The following is a 25839-nucleotide window of genomic DNA, read 5'->3' on the forward strand; positions in this document are numbered from 1 at the left end:
TGTGAAACTATCGATTTGCAGATATGCATTTTGAAAATTGATGGTTATTGGTTCATTTAACAATGATGGGAGAGCATTTGTAATCTTTTATTTGGGTCAACTATATAAATCATTGGGTCAGCCTGAGAAACGTATAAGGGTTGAGATCTTTTGAATGGGTGGGCAAAACTCATGTAGACGAGGCATGGGTGTACTCATGGCCTTTCATATAATCTTATCTCTCAATGTCAACAAGGTTTTATTTGATAAACAGACAGTAAACACAGCATGCTTCTTGGCTACTCGCCTGAAAAATGTACCACTGTCGCATTCAGGTACCCTCGGATTTACTGCTATAACAAATTCACGTGACGGTAAAAACACGATGATATGACACACATACCACCGTTAAGAATAGAAATGACATCTTATAAATGCACTCACTGGAATTGTTTACCAAAAGCCGTAAAAATATAGTTGGATTAAAGTTTGAACGCTTAAAGTTGCGGTAGTTTCGATGTTTCCTGAATGCACAAACCGGCCGGGAGTAAAGTCAGTTTGGTGACGCTCTTCGCTGGAGGAGAGCAGCTGATAAAAAGCACCCACACCCCTCCTACCTTTTAGTGCTTTGAATTACTTGGCCAGGCGGACGACTCGGCTCCCACGCCGAGGAGGAAGGAGGAGATACCGTTAACCTTTGCAGGGGGAAGCTGGAAGCGCGTGAAAGAAAATCGCTAATATAAGCAAAAAAAAACAAAAAAGAAAAAGAAAAAAACCCGCAAGCGCTAGTGTTTCTCTTTTGGGGAGGGGACGTCCGGCTGTCAAACTTGGCATTTTTGCCAGCCAACCACCGAAAAAAAAAAAAGAAAAAAAATCACCATCTTCAATTATTTGGGATCTCGCCAGTGAAAAGAAACGTCAAATTCCTCTTTGACCTGGAAGAAAAGTGGTCGCACTGCGCGGACAGGTGAGTGTACCTCCCTAACATTTACATTTACTGGATTTGTTTACACGCTGTGTTTATGTTCCACTTCTGAACGTAACATACTAAAATTATCTGATTAAACCTTAACGTAAAAATAAAGAAACAATGTTTTTAATTGTAGAGTTTAAACAGACACGCCAGCCAAACAATTGTGCAATCTGTCACAGTCATACATACCAATTTTATTGCAACTATATTCCGCTGTGGTGTTTAAACTCCACCCTGACATGTAATGCTACATTAGAAATGATAATGATAACCTAATGTTGAGGACTTATTTATACGGTGTTAGTTCTTTACAATCATCTTGTGGCACATTTGTGCGAAGGAACTAAGTCAAAGGCAGTTGAGGAGCTTCATTTAGGCAAAAGTAGTGCTTTATGCGCTTTATGTCATCTCTAAGCATTTATATGGGAGGCAATGATTACTCATGGAAGTTCAATATTCGCAGTAGGGCTAAAAAACAGTATACAGTGATCCCTCGCTACTTCGCGTTTCGATTATCGTGGCTTCACTACATCGCGGATTTTTTTTCAAAATTAAAAAAAAACATTTAAAAGACAATATAAAACTTCTAAATTGAGGAAAGCCTGCCCAGTACTTCTTGTTGGCAACCGTACTTCGCGGATTTCTCTTATCGCGGGTGGTTTTTGGAACCAATTATCCGCGTTAAAGGAGGGATTGTTGTATTGGAATTCCATTTTTAAAAAAAATCTGCAAGGGACAAGGTATAGTATGCCTAGTCCTTAAAAAATAGTGCACAAATTGTTCCCTAGTGTAGCCAATGTGGAACTAAAACATGACACAATGGACAGTTTACCTGCTTCCACATGCAATTGTGTCCTCTTCAGTGAGTTTCCCTTTGATAATTGCCCTTTAAAAGATAAAAAGACAAACAACACATGGCACCACCAACCATATACCTGTAAACTCAAAGCAGAACCGACTTATCCAGACTACAATTTAAGTACAATAAACAATGACTTATTATCATTGGCTGCCCTACAGAAATGAGGTCACGTTCAACCCTGTGTGACACTCACGCACACTAAAACACAAACATACGCTCATATTCCGTGACTTTTGCCTAGTAGGGATAATGACTTGCTAAAAAGATCTGGAATTTATCTAAATGCATTTGCTCTTAAATTGCCTCCAAGAGACATGTCTGCTTTACGGGTTGTTACAGCTATTAAAGGAGCCATGGCCAACATGAAACGTACATGAAATGAGAGAATGTAATGCACATACAGTGTGTCCTTTTATGTCTCACTTTACCAAAACCAATTGTAAGCTATGCCGGTAAATTTATAGCGACTTTGAAACCGGCAAGCAAGCTGCTTTGTTGTATTCAGCAGCAACTAGCCATTGTTGAGAAATTTGTGAAGCTCCAAACTAAAAGTAGCCCTGTTTTATCATTATTGACGTGATATGAACATTTTTCTCTTTGCTTTTGAGTAAGTAATATATCCAATTGCAATCTGTGCTAATTTCCATTGTAAAATTAAAGGCTTTGCTGTGCTGTCTATGCAAGACTGAAACTTGAGCTGGCTTCAAAGTACTCACATGAACTCAGAGTTGGTGTATATGGCCATGCTGAGCTTCCCTTTTTAAAAATGGTGACAATACCCCCCTTTTAAGGGAAAAGAAATCAACCTGCTTAACTTTCAGGTTTGTTAATAGTACCACCGTTTAAGGTTCCAAACAGCAGAAAAAAGGTTTTCATTCACTTTCAGCCATTTTCAAGACAGCCATTCTCGAGCATTTTGAATGAACTTTCAAGCCCCAAGATAATGTCTGTGACAATACAGTCAAATCCAAAAGTATTGGAACAGCAAACTCACTCCTTAGTTTAAGTTGTATACAGAAGACATTTCATATAATCACTTGCCTTTTCCCGTCAGAGAAAAAATGCGGAGTTGGATAATTGATGACCCCATTTGAACTCTTTGCGTACCAAAACAGCAGGTTTGTCGCCAGTTTACTTTTGTGGTGTTTAAATCTGCCATTTCTTCCAATTACCGATAGATTCAATTTTTTTTTAACACTATTAAAGCTTCTCCCCAATTGGTCCCTCATTTGCAGTCCTAAACAACCACTACATGAGCAAATCGATTTGTAATTTTTAAGCCAAGACTTTGAACTAAATGAAAATATGTAAATAAGGCAAGTTTTGCTTTCCAAGCGTTACTCACATTTCACACACTCGGCATTTTTACCCCCATGTTGCTGTTTTGTGTATATAAGATGGACTAAGCAAAAAGTTCACTTTAGCTTTTAGTATTTGTGCTGTTGGTTCGGATAAAAAAAAAAAATATCTGCTGTTATGTCTCCGATGCGACCATCTCGCTTGCTTTCCTGATAGACAAAAGAAGACGAGCCTTGATGACTTTGTCAAAATTCCTTCTTGGTAGCATCTTCAGTTAACATACCAGACCACCCACCTATGCTACTTTTCCCTCATTGTTATGAAGTAGCCAGGTGTTGAGGGGCCACCAAAGCAACGTGCTGCCTGGTTTGGCCCCGCCAACAACAATGGTTGCCATCATGTCTGTGCATGCCGCGGATGTCTTTGTCAGCTGTTTGCTCTCCCGGCCACACTATCAGCTCTGCAGTTACCTACAGTCAACATGCTTTGTCCAACACCCGACCTGACAGGCTGTCATGGAGACAATAACACTTGGTTCCATCTATTTCCAGCTTGTGGTTTATGTTTTAATGGTTATTAAATGGAGACATTTACAACAAAAGTCAAGACAAAAGGAAAGTACACACACCTCTCGGCTGCATGTGGAGGAAGGTTATGTCGGCATGAGCAAGGTTATGAATGGAACATTTTAGAAGTGACTCGTCAACTCATCATCTGTACAATAAGGTCACTTGTGGGATTGTTGTGTGAACTGAACTACTCATAGTAACACAGCGTCACTTTACAAAAAAAAAAAACCACAAAGGAAAAATAGCGGTAGCAAGTATTACATGTCATTTTGGCTCAAGCGCGCATTTTTTTTTCTTTTTACATTTTGGCAATTTGTGATTTTTTTTTTTCTCAAACTGTATAAATGCCATATTAAAACTCAAAATTAGATTTGGATCATTTAAAATTGAACAGACTATAAATGCCATATTAAAATTCTAAATTAGATTTGGATAATTAAAAGATGAAAGATGAATTGATGAATTAAAATATGAAATAGACTGCCCTCTATGTCCAGCCATGTTCTCAGTTGAAAAACTGGTGAGATAGTTGTGTGTGTTTTTTTGTTTTGTTCTTGTTTTGCCACTGTCTTCATACAAATGCGTCACACCATCTCATTGATGTTAACAAACTTTGCATGTTCATCTGTTTTGAATCCAAAATGTTCCCACACCACTGTAGCATTATGGTTTGGAACTAATTCATGACACTCAACTTTCTGTTATTTTACAACTACAGACGTGGGAAAATTTAGCTTCGAGTACGCTAATTGTCTCCACTTCACTGCTACCGCTCACTCCGTTTGCATGCATGTGAATCTTGCCTCCAAAAGCGGCGAGCAAGTCTACTGATGTAAAAGGGCATGAAGCAGCTTGACAGAATGTTGAAGAAATCGGATTCATCAAATCGAATAATATGATACGATTCAATTTAGTGGAATTATTCGCTGTAGATTTTGTCAAATTTATTCATATGCAACAGCATGTAAAAAAGCCCTGCAAAGCACACACGAGCAGTTAAGTCATCAGTAAACCTTTTTTGTGAACACCTCCGTTAAGTGTTTGTATAGCTGGAACAATGGTAAGAGTCCGATATGCCTTTATTAGGCCTTGATAATCAGCAGTGGAGGGTACATCAAATCCACAAGAAAAAGTCTTCATATAAGGCCTGAATGAGTGGAGATGTTTTACACCTGCTGCATGGCAAGGGCCCATCTTTTAACTCTATTTTAAATTCAAACTGTGCTGAATGAATGATGATGATAATGATGGCTTTTTTTTTTTTTAACTACTTTCTGTCACTTGGGTCCAGTGTCTCACACAGTTCCTCCAGGCCAGTATCTCGCTCAGGTTTGAAAAGTCGGCTGTCAACATTGCTTTGTCATGCACTTTCCGCGCAGCATCCACTCAACCGTTTGAATCAATGCAGCTCTGAAACCAGAACTTCCTCTAGCCAGTGGAAATTATTTTTAACTCAAGAGCAAAGCAGAGAGTGATATTTTTTTTGCGAATCTCCGCCCACTTGTAACACTTCATTTTCAGTTTTATTTGGTATGTTTTACTGTTTGGAATGAATAACTTCCATTGAATGAAGTGGAGCATAATGGGCTGTGAATAATTGGATCTTTTTATGGATAATCTGTGTGCTACATTTTTAGATGGAATATTGTTCACGTTGTCAAGATGTTCTGGTTCAACACCTCCACTAATTATCCTGTTTTTGCAACATTTCTTGCTGCATCTGTTTTTGGTCATTGTAATTTGTGACAAAGAACAGGCTATCAAATGATGCTATGCCATAAATGCTGACTGGGCTTATTTAGCCTCAACCTCCTTGTCCTTTTGTTAGCCCCATTCTTTTATTTTGTAAATGTTACGCACGTGTTAGCTTGCTGTGAAAGATAAAAGCCAGTCTTTTTCCTTTTACTTTGTTTCTTTTTCTTCTAACACCTTTATTGTGGCTTATCCCTCCTACAAAAAACATGCAGTCCGTTGATGCTCACTGAGATGAGAGCAGTTACATTAGTTAGTCTTTTGGACCAATTCCATTTTGGAGATCTTCACGAGTATTCAACGTACGTATTCTAAAATTGATTGTTGGTTAAAATAATGCTGACTTGTAATTTCCTCAGTTAAGTGTTTGTTACTTATGTCATAAATGACTCTGGATGGTTTTGCGAAGCATCCCAGCTGACTCGACAATTTGAGAGTGTTTTGTGGCGATTCTTTTTGAAGGGGGCCTCACCACACTGACTTGTGGGGAAGATTGATGCCAGCAGTTGGCCAGGAAGTATCGAACCGATTGCACTTGCAGCTTGATTGAAGAAATCCATCCACTTGCTATAGTTCTTGTTTTGGGAATTCTGTAGCCAAGTTTGGCCATTGTGACCTGCTTGTGACTTTTTTGACACAACCACATATTGCAATGAGGTGATGGTGTGACCACTGACCGCACATGATTGGATGAAGGCCTAATGGTCCACCTTTTAGATGATGACTCAATAGAGATTATGTAATTAGTCTGAGTCCATTATGTACACCCGGGTTGACGCAGTGGACAGGTCGGGACAGAATTCATGTGCCACTAACAAGCAATGTGAGTGTAACTTGGAAAAAATAATTCACAGAGTAAGCTTGCCAGCACTAAACTGAACACTGTGTTTTGTGCTGCCCAGTTCATAATACCAATTACGCAAATTGTCTGTCCAGCCTGGTTTATGAATTTTTTTGATTAAGTTGTAGCAGTAATTGTGTGATGTGTTCCCAATCTGTTTCATTCTAAAATATTGTCAAGAGTCTTTGTGCAAGTGTTGGCAGTCTATCAGTTGTGAGCAGACTTTAACAGCTCTGATGTAATGACCGTCATATCTTTGTTGTTACAATGGGCTTTATCGCTCATGTGTCACTAATCAACTCCCTCTCCGTCACTTTCTGTTGCCTCCTGGCTCTGAAAAGTCGCCAAGCATGCTGCTTTGTTACTTCATTTGCTTTCCATTTCACATCTCGCCAAGCGGCTGAGATCATTTGAAAATCACGCATGGAACTGTGGATGGCTGAGTTCTTTTGCTTCGAGAATCATATTATGTCAGCGGCTATGGTGATGTCATTGTGCAAGCACTTCTCACCAATTCCTTGCCCTGTCGTACTGTGAGTTACACAGTTACACAAGTTATTTTCATGTACCTTGTTGTCGCCATCTCAGATTGTAAAGGGCAAAATGAGAGGGATGTTTTCATCCACTATTGTCATACCTTAATTTAAGATCAATTTCATCAAACGTTTATGCAAATATTGTTAAGGACGCTACAAAAAGGTATGGATGGGGTGGCTTCTTTGATTTACCTCTTAACCAAAATCAACACCTAAATCTAATGATTTTTTTTTTGTTACAAATAAAGGAAGTCTAGGTGTCAGTATAAGATCATGCAAGATGGATTTTTTTTATGGATTGCGTTATATTTTAACAAAAAAAATTCAAAATCCACATGTTGCTGACCCTAACTCTTAATTCATAAACATTATTGAATATATTGAATTAATTGTTGTTATTTCACTATTATTATTCTGAAAACCTGATATGCTGCTAAAGAAAAAAAAAACAAGGCCAGATTCAGAATCAGAGCAAAAAAAAATCTAGAAATATTTGATTACAAAAAAAGAGTGAACATTTGTTAACCAATGTAGGCTAATTAATTGATTATTTTGAGTTGTATGGTTCTGAGTCAATTAAAGTTTGTGTGTGTGTGTGTGTCAAAAATCACATAAACATAATGACAATGAAAATAAACTGAAATATTAATACTTTTGTTATTTCACAACACATTTGTTTCGTAATTATTTATTTATTTTGCGCCTCCCCTCCCAAAAAAAACCATCCAAAACTGTCCAAATCATTATTCACCTGTGTATACAAAGTAGAGAAATATGACAAAGTTACATCAACAATATTTCTACGATCAGAATTATACAATTTTATCTGGGCACCTGCAAAACTATCAAATGAAGTTAATATATCTGATCAAGTGGTAAGGTTGGAGACCTAACATTAAAGATAAAGCGGTAATATTGTGCTATTACATTCCTCTGAGCAGGTATGAACATGACCTTTCCTCACTCCCCTAATGACTCATTGTTGTTCGAAACATCCAGTCCGAGAGGATCCCTTCATGTTTAGTTTTCTATCGCTCGCTTCACTTACAGCCCCCCTGGTCAGACAAAGACCCTCGTTTGCGGGGGAAAATGCTGAAGCGTTTCCTCAATGTGACTTTTGGAATGAGAGGAAGTGAAGCAGCAGAAAAGGAGGTGACAACAGTTGTCTTACAAATTCAGCCAACTTTTGACAGATGCAGATGATTTGTTGACTTCCTTTTCCTGATTTCTCGCATGAATGGACGTGGTTATCAACTAATAATCTCATTTCCTATATTTCTTCTATCTGACACTTGCTCTAATCTAGACTTTTTTTTTTGTTCCGAAAATGGATGTGACGTCCTCAAGTGAATCACTCGATCCCAGAGAACAGCCTGACTAAATATCACAAATCATGTCATGGCAAGTGTGGCAGAACATTTAGACAATAATTTTAATACTTATTGGCTCATTTTTATTCCAGTCAAATCAGAATTGAATTTATTCTCCACCAAGAAATCAATGTTTTTTGGTCACAGTACTTAATCGGATTGGCCCAAACTAAACATTTTGGTATTGATTTGCCAAGGTCAGTAAAATGTCATTATTATATTGTTCGTTTTTACATCAGAACTGCATTCAGTCCTTTAAGTACAAGTCAGCATTCGTTTGTTGTTACTTGAAAGTGAATGTGTTGAATCTTTCTATTTTGTCTGCACATGGTGAGTCAGTGGGAGTGTGCAGCCTTAAGTTGAGTGCAGTTCTTCCTTTTCTGTGGTCAGCGGTGCTCCGTCAAGCAAAACAGTGTGCTGGATATGACTTAATATAGCACTTAATGTAACTTTCTTGAAAACGATGGGTTGCTGATTTATTGTACTCCAGGTCTTGAATATTTCAATGAGTAAACATAAACCCTTTTTTATTCATATATGGGATAAACAATATGCTAGCTGAATTCCTGCTGGGTCAGACTGATTAATTGCAACACTTGAATTTGTTTTGAGGAAGACAGAGGACCTAAACTACAGTGTGAGTTACTATGCTGCGTTTGTGGTCTGCAATGAGTTGCAATTAAAAGGGCTTGGGCTCCCTTGATGCTTGTCACAACATTACGTGACTTTCATCTTGTGGCAACTCAAAAGCGCTTTATAATGCATTTTCACTTTAAATGGAGCATAACCAGGACTAAGTAAATATAGCGTAATCGGATTTGAGGCTATGAATCTGGATCCGGTCCACCATGTGATTCAAAAGAAATATTTATCTGCTAAGCATAATAGCAATGAAAGAGTGCATGCACTATTGTGTCAAGTTAGCTGCTCGACACAAATCGAGGTGAGATATTGATCGGTAACAACCTTTAGCAGGGGTGTCAAACTCATTTTTTTCACGGACCGTATTGTAGTCATAGCTTCTTTCGGAGGGCCATTATGACTGTCAACCCAAATAAATGTATGAGCACCTCATATTGTAAAAGCTACAAAACAAACTGACAAATAACTCTTTTTTTTTTAAAAAAAAACTGGTCAAATATTTAAAAAAAAAGGTAATTTATTAAAAGTGAAGGCAACTTGTAATTCTAGTAATGACACACGAATTTGATGCACAATTTGTCTTCGCAGGCCACATAAAATGGTGTGGCGGGCCGTATGTGCCCCCCGGGCCTTGAGTTTGACACCTGTGCTTTACAGCGTCCTTTGCAACATCATATCGTGAGCGTATTGAGACGCCTCTTATTTATTCTCTGTTGATTCTGTTGTGCAGTTGGATCCCTGTGTAGGAGCAGTTATGTCAGGAACTTGTGTGGTCCTGCTCGGGGTGGGCCAGGTTCATTATAGCCTCGGCTCCGACCCGCCCTCACCAGAGCAGTTGCGTTAATAACAGGAAACACGGCCACTGCAGCAGATGCTAATAAGCAGCTGCCCAGAGTTTAGACGGTGTGATTATAGCAGGAAGTGTTATCTCGCTTCTCTGAAACCCTTTGTCGTCGATCTCGGGAACAAGTGGTTTTAGCTACGGCCCTATGAAAGTGGCTTTGCATGAGAACACAATTTATGTACAGACATAAAATGTGCCTGGTTTATGTAGTGTATGCAATTGCTCCCCAGGCCACAAATTGACTTTACAGTTTGACAGAAGCAGGTTCAGTCATGTCAAAATAAACTTGTTGTTGGAGTGCATTGGAGAGTCATAATGCTGAGTCAGCAAGTGGGGTTTGATTTATAACGTGGAATATTAACACCCTGCACGTCTTGCTAGGTTACACTGAAGCTTAACAGATATATGCAAAGACCAACAAAGCAGAATTATTTGGCTTTGAATATTTTGATGCCGGACAGAAACTGCGATTTGGCCGACTCACTTTTTTTTCCTGTGTTAGTTTAAACTCTCTAACTATCGACCGTTGGTTTTACTTCTGATGATTTTTATTCCAAAACTTGAATTGTGTCAAATTTTGATCTATTTTCCCAACATTACATTACAGTGTCCTTCTGGTCCGTGGGATGTTTGACTTGAGGAAGCAGGACTGACAGAAGGAGCATGGTCAGACACCAACCCCTCCAAGTCTATGAGCGCCAGCTGTGTTTGTCTTGTATCACCGGGATCTACGGTTGCCGCTGGAAACGTTATCAACGCTCTCACGATGATACCACCAAGGTAAGCAGAAGAAGTATTTGATCTTTGATGCACTCCGAGCATTGATACACACCTCTTGGATGTGAGTGAGCATCAAGATAAATATGAATGATGTATTTTTCATTTGTAATAAGAACTGGTAATTCATTTTCTTTGTTAGCTATTATTTTCTTAACAGTTCATAAAAACAAGATGGCCGTGTAGGAGGTGGAAACAGTACCAAAAAAAAACCCACACGCACAAATGCTGCATTTTGGAATCTCTTCTTGGTTGGAATCCATGTGAGTGCTCTCAGCCCTCAGGGACCTTTTGGTAATTACCTTCTGAGCTAAAGTGTCCTCGCTGGTTTCAGTCAATGACCTTCATCCTGTAAAGCATCACAATGCAGGACCAAAATGTCTAGTATGTGCGTCATCAGTCATGCAGAATGAATTGAAATAATTATTATCTATCACAAGTTGTAAACTATGAGAATATATTGTGATCGTGGAAAAGTGCATGAGGCATTTTTTGCCCAGTCACATGCCATCATAAATACCAATCTCACTTGAGTATTTGTCCTGACCTTTTCCTTTGGATTGTCTTTTCATCTGGACGGCATGCGACCGAGTGTCCACTCTTAGAATGCAACTCAGCACATAATTTTTGCATAAGTGGAAACCTGCAAAACACACACACACCTGATCCAGTCACTCAACCCATCAAACAACCAACGACAATTTACAGGATGCATTAAATCTTCAATAAGGGATACAAGTAAGGATGGTACTTTGCAATCATATGTAAAGTATTTCAAAATAAGTATTGATTTATGCTCTCCTGTTTACAGGAAACTGGACACCGTGTAACTCTATTTCCTGTAGCAAGTGGTAGTCCTCTCCGGTCAACAAATAGTGCTGAGTCAGCATTCCTTCTTTGAGGCGCTCATCCTTTAGTTTTGCACATTTGAACCACTCCACTACACTGCATGTCGTACAAAGTACAATATCGACTTCTGAGGTTGAACACAATCCATTTTGAATGTTGTTTTTTTTCTCTCAGTAGTCCAGCTTCCTTCCTCCTTCTTTGTTTTGTACCATTTTCCTGGTAAAAGCATCCCATATGATGTCACTGGGATGCTTCTAGACATCATATGCAAAGATTTGCTCTTTTGGGAAAATGTGGTTAACTTAAGGTGAGGTTCCACTGAACCACTGAAGAGATTCATGGCATTCCTACCTTGTAATCTCGAGAGACAGTTATACGACCCTGAGCTTTGCCTCGGCCGTTTCCATGACAACGAGTGAAACAAAGCACATCTATCCGCAGCCCTTGAGCCGCAGTTTTATGTTGGAGAATCAACTGGGAAAAGTTTGCAGGACTCAATTGGAAGAGGGGACAAACACAAAATTAGTCAGCAACCCTTAAAGCCGAATGAGAGTGTCAAAACAGCGTCTGTAAGAAGGCCTATCAGTTGCAGGTAACTTGACCTGTGTGCGTGAAAACCGAGGATCTGATGCTGAAACATTTGAGGAAGCATTCAAAGCTCACAAAAGAATGTTTCTTCTGCTCTCATTTTCCTTTTTTTCATCTTTATTCCTGCATTCAGTTGCACATTATGTCCTCAGCCAACCCGCTTTTGTGTGACTGTCTGCGTGAGTGTTCAAGGTGCTTTGGAACTTTCAGGCCAATGTCACAGAGTGCAAGCCGATCTGGCTACTCAGTAATAATTGAAAGTATTTCCATGTAGTCAGTCTTTAACACAAAAGGCTTTAGAAATTGCAGCAACAGTGCTCCTGCTCTGGTGTCATTTGTTTGTTATATCAGAACCAGAGCACTTTGGCATTTTGTCATATCCTCACAAAAATCCAAATCTGAATGACTGAAGTCAAGGAAAATTAAAAAAAAAAAAAATCTTCCTATAAAATAGCAATAACTGTCAGTATACCAGATAAGAATGGCAACACATTCTTTTCAGTCCAACAAGCTGTCTCCTTGCACTTGCACTCACTCTAGACAGTCACTTGTCGCGGTGATATAGCGGCATTGTAGTTCACCCCATGTGAAATTCCAACCAGTTATCTGGAAACGCACAGGAATGCGACAAGGTTCGGAGAGGTTAATTCCAGTCAAGATGAAGTGTGAAGCGACAAGCTATGCGGCGTTCCGTTCACACCGTTCCCTCGCTAACTCCATGGCTGATAATGCTGAACTTAGTCCCCTTTTATTAGTGAATAAAATGTGACCCGCAAGAACGGTCAGGAGCACAATCTGTCAAGGACAAATAGCATACTTGCATGGAATTGCAGAAATGTTTTCATGTAGTGCTGAATAAAGCCAAGGACTTGAACAAACTGTTTTCTAGGGTTGCTTAATAAAATGTTTTGTCAAGAGGAGCAACATGCCCTCAGCAGCCTGATACACAGTGATTGTAACGTTCCCAAGGATTTATATTGCCGCTATCTCGCTTTATGCCACCGGCTCGTCGGGTAAATGCCAGCCAGGCAGAAATGGTAATGTGATGTCACGGGGGCAGGCCTTGACTTCTCGGCCTGTGCTGCTGCTGAGTGTGCTGCGAAACAGCAAGAGAGTGCTTAAATCCAATTTTCAAAACAGACTCTTTTGTTTGATGTTGCTACCACAGCTCAGTACCACCGGATGTTTCATCGTCAAGTATAGTAGACCAAAAGTGGGAGAAATTGGAGATACTTTTTTGGGGGAAAAATGACTGAAACAATTAGAATGGAACTGTGCCCTAGGTAACTTAAGATGATTCCAGTTATTTGGACAAATTATTTTAGAACAAAGGCTCAATATCACTGAACGGAATGCTAATGACAATACGATTTCTCGTCAAATACTAAAATGTTACTTAAAACATCGCAAACATATTTTGTGATTTGCCATTATTTCTTACACGAAGATATCTTGAGGAGTGCGCTCCATTTTTCCTCAATTGCTGCAGAATCTGCAATCATTTCCTCACAATTTCCTCGATTCTTATCAATCAACATCTCTATTTTCAAATATTTATTGGTGCCCATGGGAAGGAAAATTTAAACTTTCCCATACCTGAGGCTGTGGTAACATACAGCTTCACTGAATTTTCTCATAATATATATTTGACACGATTTCTGTTATTTTCAGTTAAGAAATTCAGGTTTCCTTCTTATTTTTTTCCCCCCATGAAACAATAATCGCTCAAAGCTACCAACAGAAATGAGTCAGTGTCCAATTATGCTTATGGCTGTCTTTATCTGAAACTATAAGCCCACATATTTGCCTGGAGTGAAAGTGCAGGACAGTAATTAGCAGCATTGAAAATTTTAATGAGCAGTGTGAATAAGGGAATACTTAATGCAAAAGGTAGCGTCACCTAATGTACTTAACATCAAGAACCCTTTTTATTTTTTTAAGAAAGTTAACTTCTAATGGGCTCTGACACTAAAAAAAAATTGGGATGACACTGTATTTAAGCTCTTTCAATAGATTCTATCAAATAATTAGAAGTTGAGTTGATCTTACTTATGATTGGTTCTGTTTGTGTTCACAGTGGGAACTGCTGTGGTCCCTCATCCTGCTTTTCACCTTCAGCGCTCTGCTGGTCTGGTTCTACTTCTGGTTGGAAGCTCACAATGACTACAATGAGTTTAACTGGTGAGTGGTGGACTTGACCGAGGCTAGTGTGTTTATGTCCATGTTGTGCAAATGCATCTCGTCAAAATATGAACATTGTTAATTAAGCCCAAAGGACATTGTGGATATAGTTAATGGAAATCAAGTGGAACCAATAATTTTTAAAAGGGGTCTACCCTCCGCTTGCTCTCTAAAGACTTTCACAATGTCACCGGTATCCTTTTTTTTTATGACTCTTCTCTCTTCCACTCCCGTGCTCTCAATGTGTGCTGCACAGACACATGTCACATGTCCACTCATGTCAAGAGATCACACTCCCGTTTTATTTGGTGCGTTATCATGGCTTCAAGAGGAAATATAAAAGGCTTGCTTTTCTTAGAGGTGGCGCATGCATAATAATGATGAGGGCGAGTGTCTTGATCCATCTGCAGTGTAAACGTATTGACAGAGGGCTCCGCGTATCTGTGACACTGCAGCAGCTCTGACACTTGAACAGCCCGACATTGGCATTAGTGTTTGGGTCAAAAGGACATGCATGACAACAGTAGTAATGTGTTTTGTACTCATTATGTCACATCCCATCTATGATGTACTATGTATGTACATGCATTGCCAAAAAACCATCCAATGAAAACAAAATCATGTAAAATGAAGGAAACATAGAGATTTATCATTATACTGGTTTGTATGCAAATGTTTGGACACTTTAGAGTGTTATTGACAAATTGTTTTTGTAATATTTTGATATTCTTAACTATGGTCAAGTAAAACTTGGTACAGTACTATTTATGGACGGTCAAATGTCACTTTGTTTTTGTTTTCACTCTTGATATGGACTCTTCAGTTATACTTACCTGCAGCTAACCATATCACATTCTACTACATTTTAATAAATTCCTTTTTTTTTTTTTGTTTCTCCCAACTTGGTGGTGTGACAAATAGTTAAAGAAAAAAAAAACTGTTTTGGAATCACTACACTGAAGTCTTGGAATGTTCTACATCTTCACACATATAGGACTTCATAGTTTTGTATCTCTGCGTCTGCACTTCTTATTTCTCGGAACAGTTTTCCAAGAAAGTGTTAATCAAACATTTCCAGCAATCTCTGTGGGTCGCTGATGCTGCGTTCTGTGTTGTGTCTGCCCTGGCTTTATTGCACCAATAACGTCCATGGGACTTGATAGATGTCTGCCTGTGAGTGAGTCACAGACTTATTTGGAAACTGCGTCTTGACTTTTCATTTTCACTCATAACCTGTAAGCAAGCACACAATTGGGATTGGAAGTTGGGCAAAATTTAATCTAGGCAGCAATATTGAAAGGCGCGCACTTTTGTTCCCTCTGGTTGATATTGATGAAATGCAGGCGAGCACTCAATATGACAACTGTTATAAAATGTCTTGTTGCTGCAGGTCCCTCTACAATCGCTCTGGCAAGTGGAGCGATGGCACCGTTCCAGTCTTGGCCACAACCGCCGCTGGCTTCACCTACATAGCCTTTTTAATGGTCGGTACCTCCCACAAATATCTATATTCATCATCTGTGTGGCATATTTCCTGCACAGCAGCATGTAGCCACTTTTGTGTGTTTTTCCTCTCTCAGGTTTTAGCCCTTTGCCACGTTGCACTTGGTCAACAGCTGAATTTGCATTGGTTGCATAAGGTAATATGTCAACTGTGATTTTTAGGGAAATTGTGTGTCACGCATCGTTGTATTTTTGTGTCACTGGGTGTGTATGCTCATTCAAGGATGACTGAGCTTACAGTTTGAATCTCGATGTCAGCATGGTTATTATGAAAGTCTTGTTGCAGTACGTGATAAATGCAGATGCCAAATTTGGGTCGTGAAGGGGCCACGGGACACTCTGGGTTATTTTGTGATGGCTGTTTGTCTACATTGATGTTTTATTCTCTCCCTCTCCTCCTGTCCTCACAGATAGGAGTCACTGCGGCCCTTCTCACAACTGTTGTCGGGGTGATATCCATCAATCAAACTTGGCAACACGAGTGGGACATCATCCCCATCTCTCTGCAGGTCAGATGGAGCCAGGCAGCTTTATTTTTCTGTATGACAAATTGCATGGGAGCAATTTATATGGTAAAAGTCGTCAACCCATGATTTGTTGAGATTGTCAAACATTTCTCAATTAGAGCCGAAATAGTTTGTTCCAGAGTCTAAACTGCCGCCATTATAGAAGCCAATTAACATTTTAACCTTGTTAACTGTCGTACAAGAACAAATCTAGACTTTAAGCGCTCACTTAATGATGACGAATGATGATGCTGTATCACAAGCATCTCTTAATATGGCAGCTAACCAGCAGAAAGTGCAAGAAGCTAATGGAGATGTGTACGTCGTTATCATACCGTCTACTTCTTGTCAAGGAATACAAACAAATGGATTCAAATGCACAGAAGATGCAAACCAATGAATTCTGTTGTGTTGAATCGAATCAACGCTTCTGCTGACTCATCCACACAATGACTAACGCTCATGATACTGTAACACTTACTGGTCAAACACTATTTTCAGTCTGCGTAGCTTCAGAATTGCTTTTTCAGAATACACATGCTTTGTATTTAAGAAACAAATCTCTGAATTTACTGTACAGGGTTGTGTATTACCGTATTTTCTACACTATAAGGTCCACCGGATTATAAGGCGCACCTTCAATGAATGGCCCATTTTAAAACTTTGTCCATATATAAGGCGCACTGGATTATAAGGCGCACCTTCAATGAATGGCCCATTTTAAAACTTTGTCTAAGTCCATATATTTGGACACGCCTGCCGTAGTGGATCAATATTGGTCTATATATAAGGCACCGGATTATAAGACGCACTGTCGGCTTTTGAGAAAATTGAAGGTTTTTAGGTGCGCCTTATAGTGCGGAAAATACAGTACTCTGCTTTGACAGTTGCATGAGGAACCGTTCAGTTGATAATTCAGGAAATTTCATTTGGTATGTGTGATTTGAATTTGGATGTCAACTGACAATTTAGGATGGAAATGACTCGTCACCTGTGTGTTAACTCTTAAGTAGTTTCAAGAACTCTGTAATTAGCATCCCTTTGTGATCATTGCGGCGGCAGGAATGCGTTGTGTGTAATTGCACTCGAACTGTGACATTTCTTAGGAAATGCCTCTACGAATTACAGCTATTATCTCCTGAGTCTGTAATTCCACCAAAGATATCTTTATCTTGCGCTCTTTTGTCGACATCTACTTTACTGTTTGTATGTCCGCTTATTCCACGCTTACAGGCCACAGGCCCGTTCCTGCACATCGGTGCCGTCGCTGCTGTCACAGCTTTGTCTTGGATAGTGGCCGGACAGGTCGCCCGTGCAGAAAAAACATGTAAGCTTGCAATACTTATTAAAAGGCATGCTTGTTTTTCCGACTCGCGCACAGGAAGAGTGCGCAATGATTAACAGTGTGAAGACTGGCAAAGACCTTCCACTCTGCAAACTATAGATAACAAGCATTCTTTCTGGCTCATGTCAGACAGAGTACTTTTGGGGATTTGTTTTTGCTCTGAAATACAGGAATCCACTCTTATCATTCCTCAATGTGGTCCCAAGAATTTATTTTCTCTAAAATCAAGATGTGTTTTTATGATGCAGACACTTTGGATGTCATCTCAGGTTATAATGAAACGTTATGACTGCTCAGCACACAAACTGATTGTCATGTTAATCATACAATTAAGTCATTTCCTCAAAGGGCACACCCAAAATCACTTTAAATTCCTTGCCTCTTTGCTCTGAAAGTTAAAAAAAAAAAAAATTCAAGAATAACATGTTCCTCTGTTGATAAGGTCCTCTTAAAGCTATACGATTGTTGAGGTGGAAAGGTCTGACAAAATGCTTGTGGCTGTCTCCTTGTGCACACGCACTTGCCTTTCTCCCATTACGCACAAACACACGCAAACACAGCTGACCTTGAAACAAATTCCTCTGTGGTGGTGTCTCTTGCACTCGCTGCTGCAGTTGCTCGGTTGAGCTGTGGTAGAAATGTTCAAACATAACATATTTAAGCATACAAATAATGTTTTAAACCCATTCCGTGACCTAATAATAAAACATAAAAGTAAATTTGTATATTTTAGCAGAAAATGTCACAAAAAAAGTGTTCTTGTTTTAAGAGATAACGAGTTGCGCGTATGTGGCATGCACAGATGGTATGTTGAATTCCCCCAAAACGGAATATTAATAAGTATAAGTGAGGAATTATTTTAAGTGATTCTTTTTTTAATTAATATAAGTCCATTATTTGATTGATTGATCACATTTAATTTGGCCTGCTGTGCAATATTAAAATGCAAAAAATACTACAAGCCCTAAAACATCTAACCCACAAATCCTTGCAAAATATGACTAGTTGTTCAAGCATTGCAACTTTTGCAGTATTTGTTTTCTAAACATTTTTCTATTTTACCAAAAAGACACTACAAATGTAAAAGAACTGTTATTCATAAATATCTCTGACATGTGGTCTAATAGTGGTAACGTGCTGTCTTGCAGCATTCCAGGTTGTGGTGCTGCTCCTGTATCTCAGTTTGTTGCTGGGTCTATACGTGGTGCCGCTGTATATCACCTCGCCTTGCATCATGGACCCCAGCAACCTCAGGCCCCGTCCAAATGTTATTGGTCACCAAGGTGCCCCCATGGTAAGTCAAAATGAATTCATGTGCACTCGTACAACACGTGACCTCACGTATATTTGTATGTACACTCCCTCCACAGTCTGTCTTCATTTGTCCCTTTCTGGTCCATTAGTTTCTGCGTGAAAATGAACTGGAAGAAGTTTAATTTGCGGGAAGCCACATGGAGAATATGATGCCTGCCTAGGCACATTTCATCATCTCCCATTCTAATTGTATTGCTTTATAAGTGATCCGAAGACTGTTTTATGTGCTTGGCACAATATCGCACTCAGTCTTACACAACACTTGGATGGGGGAAAAATGGAACAGACATGGTCATACCACAAAGAAAAACACACAGCCTTCTTGTGGCATCTGAAATTGGGAGCGTTTCTGTGTAACTGTAAAAACAAATCACTTGACTGGACTCGGTTTCCCACAAGTTAACTGTATCGATCATAACATTCCCGCTAGCGTGACTCACTCTGTGTCCATGCACAGAAATGTTTCTTGCAAGTGATGTTCAACCCGTGGGATGACATTGATTTTAGTTAATTTGTAATCCAAAGTGTTGTTTTCCCTCACATTTCACAGCAAATCAAAGTTTTTATTCTCAAGATGTAGCCAAAAATGAATAAGCACACTCGGGGGTAGTAATTTTCTTTTTTATTATAATTTTTTTTCTGAATATGTGTTTTTAGCTTGCGCCAGAAAACACAATGCGGTCCTTTCAGCGAGCACTCCAAATGAACGTCACTGGATTGGAGGCAGACGTTGCAATCAGGTACCCAAAAACAATCTGTCACATTATTTGTGCCTCATTGTTTGTTAAAACATCAAGAACATTTTTAATATGTTTTTAACATTACGTTTACTGCTCATTTTTGGGGCTGACATGTTGATGTGAATTCTTCTTGCTTTTCTTCATGTATGATTCTAAAGATTAGCATGGAGCTTGATTCTCCTCACGCTATGATCACGTGGCCTTGTTTGTACACAGCACACACAATGAGAAGCATCTTCCCCCTCAACATTTAAGATAAAGGTCATATTAGAAGTGGAAAGTCATTATCTCGGAAGGATGGAAGGACGATTATGGAACACCAGTGTTGAGATGACACATCCCTCTCGTTAACATTATTGATCAGTGAGCTTGCTGGTCGTGGAGAGGTGATCTGGTTTCTGCCTTTACAAAGAAGTTGACTGTTATAAACTGCAACACAGTCGTAAACATAAATCTAAACCCGAGTCTCTGAAATTGGGAATAATCAATTTTCATTTTCCCTATTCCCTATTTACTTCTAATTAGTGTTGACGGTGTTCCGTTCCTGATGCGCGACCGCACCCTGCGCAGGACGACCGATGTAGTGAAAATGTTCCCAGACAGGCAGATGGAGGACGCCGCGCTCTTCAACTGGACTGATCTACAGCAGCTCAACGCAGGACAGTGGTTCCTCAAGGTGGGACTGCAGCTTTAAAAATATATATATTTGCGTGTCATACTGAATAGCCTCGATTGGTGCAAAATGTATATTTTTTTTACTTTGAAGTCTTTTGCTACTGTTCTGCAGGACGACCCCTTCTGGACGACACACACTCTATCGCCCCACGAAAGGAACCTGATAGCCAACCAGAGTGTGTGCAGCCTTGAGCAACTGCTAAAACTGGCCTCTTATCATAACACCACTGTGATGTTCAGACTCAGGAGACCCCCTCTGGGGCACCCTTGTTACCATAGCTGGATCAATGACACTTTGCAGGCTGTGGAGCAATCTGGGGTTCCTCAAAGTCTGGTTGGTGTTGTACTAATAAAAGGGGACGTCAACTCCAAAATTTTCTTTGGAATAATACACTCTGTGCAGCCCAGCTAGTTGAAATACAATGTTGTGATTCATGTTGAGTTTGTGGAATATGAATTAAATATGCAAAATCCAGCCCTTTTTATCCAACCCAGGGGGCGGCCATTTTGCCACTTGCGTTCGACTGAAAATGACATCGCAGTTGCTCAGTTGCTGAGCTTGATGACAGCGGGTGGATTCTGCCTGTTTAATTCATATTCCACCAAACTCAACATTAATCAGAATGCCGTATTTAGACTAGTGGGGGCACATATTATTGTAGAGAAAAAAATTGGGGTTGACTTCCCTTTAACATATGATCTTTTCAAGTTTTTCCTTTTGAGTTTAGTATGGTTCAATCTGATTTGTGTTTGAAGGTAATGTGGACTCCAGACGAAGACAGAGATCAGGTAAGAGAGCTTGCACCCGATCTGGTCCAGACGTCTTTAGTGAAGCAAAGTCCTCAAAGCCTCAGAGAGGCGGACATCAGCAAGCTGGTACTCAGATACAACCAGGCAAGCACTCAGGAAATCAGGTGGGAATACACACTCATGATAAACTAGCACACCTCAAATAAGCATATGTTTTCAAAAACACGCGTGTCTTTCAGGGACTTGTCACAGAAAAACATCAGCCTTACCCTCTACATGGTGAATGAGCCCTGGCTGTACTCAGTGCTGTGGTGCAGCCACGTGTCGGCTGTGTCGTCGGAGGCACCGCATATCCTCAAGAAGGTGCCTTACCCCATCTGGCTCCTGGTAAGACATTGTCATCTTATGCTCTGTTGCTTAACCTAACAGGTAGGGTAGGGGTAGGCCCAAGAAGTTTCATTTCCAAATGTATTGTTAGGCGCTGTAACCTTATACACAGTTTCAACACTAATATTTTTTAATATAAGAAAATGAACTTTGGTACTGTTCGAAAAAAATCATTCAGTTACAGAGTATTGCTACAAAAATTGAAAAATGTACCGTATTTTTCGCACTGTAAGGCGCACCGGATTATAAGGCACACCTTCAATGAATGGTCCATTTTAAAACTTTGTCCATATATAAGAACATTTGGCCCGCGGGCCGGACTTTGGACACACCTGCCACACCTGCTGTAGTGGCTCAATATTGGTCCATATATAAGGCGCACCTGATTATAAGGCACACTGTCAGCTTTTGAGAAAATTGGAGGTTTTTAGGTGCGCCTTATAGTACGGAAAATACGGTATCCAATTGTTTGAAAACGCTTCTAAACAATTAAATGTAATGTGCTTTAACACCACATTGAACTGCACTGAACAAATATACTGCAGTGGATTAAAACAATAACTTATGCACAGTTTGAACATTGAACTTAGTGATTCTTTCCCCTACCATTGGACAGAACCTGTTTACTACACCATGGCAAGCATAAAACTGAACATGCATTAAAAAAAAATTCTGACAAATCTTATGGAGTCCATTTATAATTTAGAAGACATTTCCACGCAACCTTTTAGGTCAAGTGCAAAGAGTCTCAACTATATCGAACAGTCGTCTCCTGAATCACAGTACCACTTTGGGTTTTATAGCCTGAGCAGCAGATCTGTCAGGTCTTACTGTTTCGCCCATATGGGAGCTCAGCATGGGAACTCCTGACCTCAGAGTCTCGCTGTGTTTTGGCAAAGTCAAACCTACCAGCAGATGGCGTCAAGAAAATGTGTAATCCAAATGATTAAAAAATATATGTACCAGTATACATTAATTCCTCATTTGCAGCAAAGTCGTAATCCATGCGTTGGTTCTAGGAATGGATCCTTGACCCACAGCGCCACCTAGTGTTGGATAATCATGTTGGCTACCATTATGCTCCATTGTTGGGTACAATATGTTTTTTATTCCTCCAGAGACCAGATGAATACTGCCTGATGTGGGTGTGTGCAGACCTTATCTCCTTTGTGGTGGTCATAGGAATATTCATTTTGCAGAAGTAAGTTCACTTGAGTCAACAACCATGTTACAATGTCGACAAGGTCACGTTTATTTGAATTCCTGCTGTCATACTCGTACTGACTGCTTGTTAACTCCCTTTTCAATGTGTTACTAATTCCATTGCTCCCTATTGCTTATGGTGTGATCAAATCTTTATCGTGTCCCTCCAGAATATGTACATTGGATTTGTAGTTATTCCCTCACAGAACACCAGCCTGTGTTTTTATGGAGAGTAAATACGTGCTTTTGTTGTTCTTTCATTCACATTTAATTTTGGAATGTAGAACGCAAAAACATCCAAAAGATATCTGGCGGGAAACATTGTGGTTGTGTATTTGTTGTTGTACTAACTTTGTGAGGAAAGCCAGAGAGAGAAAAACTTAAATCATTGCGTAAATATGGTTTAATTTTTTTTTTTGTGTGTGTGGTCAATTGTTTTTAATGCAAAAAATATTTAGTTTTTCCTTTTGTCATTTTGTGTTTTATTTCATTTTCAGGAGTGAAAAAACATTGCGGTTTAATTAGCAAAAGTAACGTGTTTTACTTTAACCTTTTACTCATCACCAGGACTTAATTGTTCCTCAGCTAAAACCCCAAGGATATGTTCCGAGACAGCTGATCTGATGATGTCAGACACCGTTTTAATTTTATGGCTTCCCGAGCGCTTCTTCTGTGCCACCTTCTAAACTGACCTCTCTTGTCTCCGGCCTTCTTTTGTCCTTTTCTTTCTTTGTCCTCTCTCTCTCTGCCCGACTGCATGCTCGCCTCCTCTGCTGCATTCTGGCATCTTCTCTCAGCTATCACATGATCAGGTAACACTCTTCTCCGATAACTGCACGAGCCCGGGTTTTTCACGTAACCCTCACTCCTTTTGACCATCTCTTTTCTCTTTTTAATATACATATATATATATATTTGTTCTTTTTCCTCCCTTTGCTGCTCTTTTCTATCCGCTTCTACCCACATAGCACAAATTGTGGTTTTAAACTAAAAGTACTAAATGTCTAAAATGAAGTATGGAAGCCCGTCTAATAAGGAAAGTGGCTCATGAGTCTTTGATTGACACTGATGGACTGCACTTGCTGCTCCTGTTCCACTTCTCTTAATTACAATTAAATGAATGCAGACTCTCTTTAATTAACAGTCACAATATTGAATTAAAATGTTAAATTAACTGGAAATTCTGCCAGATCAATATGATACAGCATGAGCAGAAGCAGCTGCTATTTTTGCCATAGCTTTCTGACTTGACACTTTGGACCTTCCTTCTCTCTGATTGCCTTGCAGGTATCGCTCCAGCAACATGCGCAGCTACAACCCTGAGCAGATCATGCTTAGCGCCGCGGTGAGGAAGTCCAGTCGGGACCTCAACGTCATGAAAGAGAAGCTCATCTTCTCTGGTGAGGAGCAATATCCCCCCCGCCTTCATTTGTTTCGCATTCCCGTCTTTCTCCCAGCATGCCATCTCCTTTTGAGTGTCTGTGAACTTCCGCCTCCTCTTCATCCCATCAAAGGTCAAGCCCTGTAGTGGTCTCAGGCTGCGCCTCACCCCGTATGTGACGTGCCCGCCGTCTGCGCCATCATCCTTTTTTATTCCGCATCTGCCTCGCTACCTGCTGTCCTTTATCTGCATCCGCCATCCCTCCATGCAATCCGCCTTCCACCTCCCCCCTCCCCTCCCAACTCCGCCATGCTTGGGAAGCTTATATGACCCCTGGTTTGTCTTATACTGGGAAGATTTGAGGTAAGACATAATAGAGGGATGATTCAAGGGGCCAATGATTTTAAAATGCATCGATTCATTTTGGTTTGATTCAGTGAGATTACAGTATGATTTGATGTTACGGATGTAGCTTTTGTCATTTTCATTTAATCATGCAACAAAGTTCTCAAAAGCACAAATCATCCAAGTTGAAACTCAAAGAAACTAGGATCAAATGATTTTGAATTGTAACGATTTAATTCAGTACATGAAATCAAAAATGATTTTTCGATTTGAATTTTTAATTACACCCCACCAATGGTTAGGATCGGTTATTGAAAAATAAATAAATGCTTAAAAACTATAACACAATGAACTAGAGGTTCAGCTCAGGTATTTCTTGAAAAACTTTATTACTTACTATAACGCAAATAGCCATCTCTAACAGACATTTGTGCTTTAGTGCCATCTTTTGGCATAGAGGAGCCAAGAAAGTACGTTGAAATGAGGGGAGGAGTTTATTTCGCCAAGTCATAGCCTTGATATATAAAAAAATATATTTTAAAGTTTAGGTTTATTTGTTTTATTTTAAAAACATACATGAGAGTGGTTTTCATTCTAAATAATACCTGATGTAAGGATGACAAATTGTAGTATCAGAAATCCGACGTGAACCCGAGGTCATGTAACTAACTTGATTAACTAACTTGATTGTCATCTGACCGCTTGTATGTCTTTTGGCTCTCTGTAGAGGTGGGGAATGGCGTCGGGAACGGTGAGGAGCTCTACACAGATGGCCCCAATGGCTATGACTACTACACGGAAAGAGGTGGGAGTTAATGATGGAGGAACTGCTTGCCTTGTGTACATTTTGTAAAATAAACTTCGGCTCAACGGATGCTATTTGGACTCAGCACTTTTCAAGCCATGAAAGGTCTCTGGCTTATTTGTCATTTTTAATAGGAGAAGTCCATATTCTTCATTTCAAGCTCATTCAAGGAGTTCTTTCAATTTTAAGCACTGATGCCTGTTTTTAATATTAATATAAATATATGTATGTATATATATAGATACATATATATATATATATACATATATATATATTATACACCATATACATATATATGAACTGTATTTCAGCATGAAAAATACTTCCAGCTCGTCTTCTTGCTCTGCTGTGTTTTGTGATTTCTATCTAAAGTGTTTCACAGTGTAAATGCTTTGTAAGGAAGTCCTGCGGGTGCATGAAACAGTTATGATCATATAAGATGTATGTGAGCTGTAGTCGGGACGAAACGGGACACAAAACTGTTACTCCTCTCTTCAAACCACTTCCAGTATGTATCCCGAGTGGTTTTGTGTGTGTATGTGTGTGTTTAGGTTGTGTGACGTGCATGTGATGCTTTGCTACATAAAACACAAATGTGAGTCATGTGATGGACCTTGTTTCACTTGGCTGTAGTCAAGTCTACAGTGGGTCTTGTTTACAAACCAAAAGCATCTTCGTGTCACTTGCTGCTGTAAAAATATGAAGTGTGAATAAAACTAAGTTAACTAAAGGGACACTAATGGGAGAGCAACTTGCCTTGTGTGTTAATTTACTCATCGAATTGTACTGTGCCTCAGAAGTTAAATAAAATTAAAACAACTTC

At 39.6% G+C, this 25839-nt stretch overlaps 1 protein-coding gene across 6 annotated transcripts; it reads left to right on the top strand.

Annotated features, from left to right (window-relative positions):
* The first annotated feature begins 589 nt into the window (after positions 1-589).
* gdpd5b (glycerophosphodiester phosphodiesterase domain containing 5b) lies at positions 590-25761 on the top strand. Of its 6 annotated transcripts, XR_015859370.1 has the most exons (18): positions 590-946; positions 10275-10447; positions 13959-14062; positions 15453-15546; positions 15643-15702; positions 15976-16074; positions 17305-17398; positions 18565-18710; positions 19388-19470; positions 19996-20146; positions 20258-20479; positions 20902-21059; positions 21135-21282; positions 22401-22483; positions 23283-23297; positions 23773-23885; positions 24000-24229; positions 24939-25761. XR_015859370.1 is itself a non-coding variant. In XM_088380397.1 (17 exons), exons 2-17 carry the CDS (start codon positions 10331-10333, stop codon positions 25025-25027), a joined length of 1776 nt encoding a protein of 591 aa, XP_088236523.1. In that variant the 5' UTR covers positions 590-946; positions 10275-10330; the 3' UTR covers positions 25028-25761. The 6 variants fall into 6 exon arrangements, 4 of the variants coding, with proteins under 4 accessions (XP_088236523.1, XP_088236526.1, XP_088236524.1 ...); XM_088380397.1 differs by lacking the exon at positions 24000-24229; XR_015859371.1 differs by lacking the exon at positions 23283-23297 and having other exon boundaries at positions 591-946.
* Positions 25762-25839: the final 78 nt, after the last annotated feature.

Source organism: Syngnathus floridae, chromosome 7 (genome assembly GCF_059516105.1).
Source record: "Syngnathus floridae isolate MCC-2025c chromosome 7, RoL_Sflo_1.0, whole genome shotgun sequence".
Lineage (NCBI taxonomy): Eukaryota > Metazoa > Chordata > Actinopteri > Syngnathiformes > Syngnathidae > Syngnathus > Syngnathus floridae.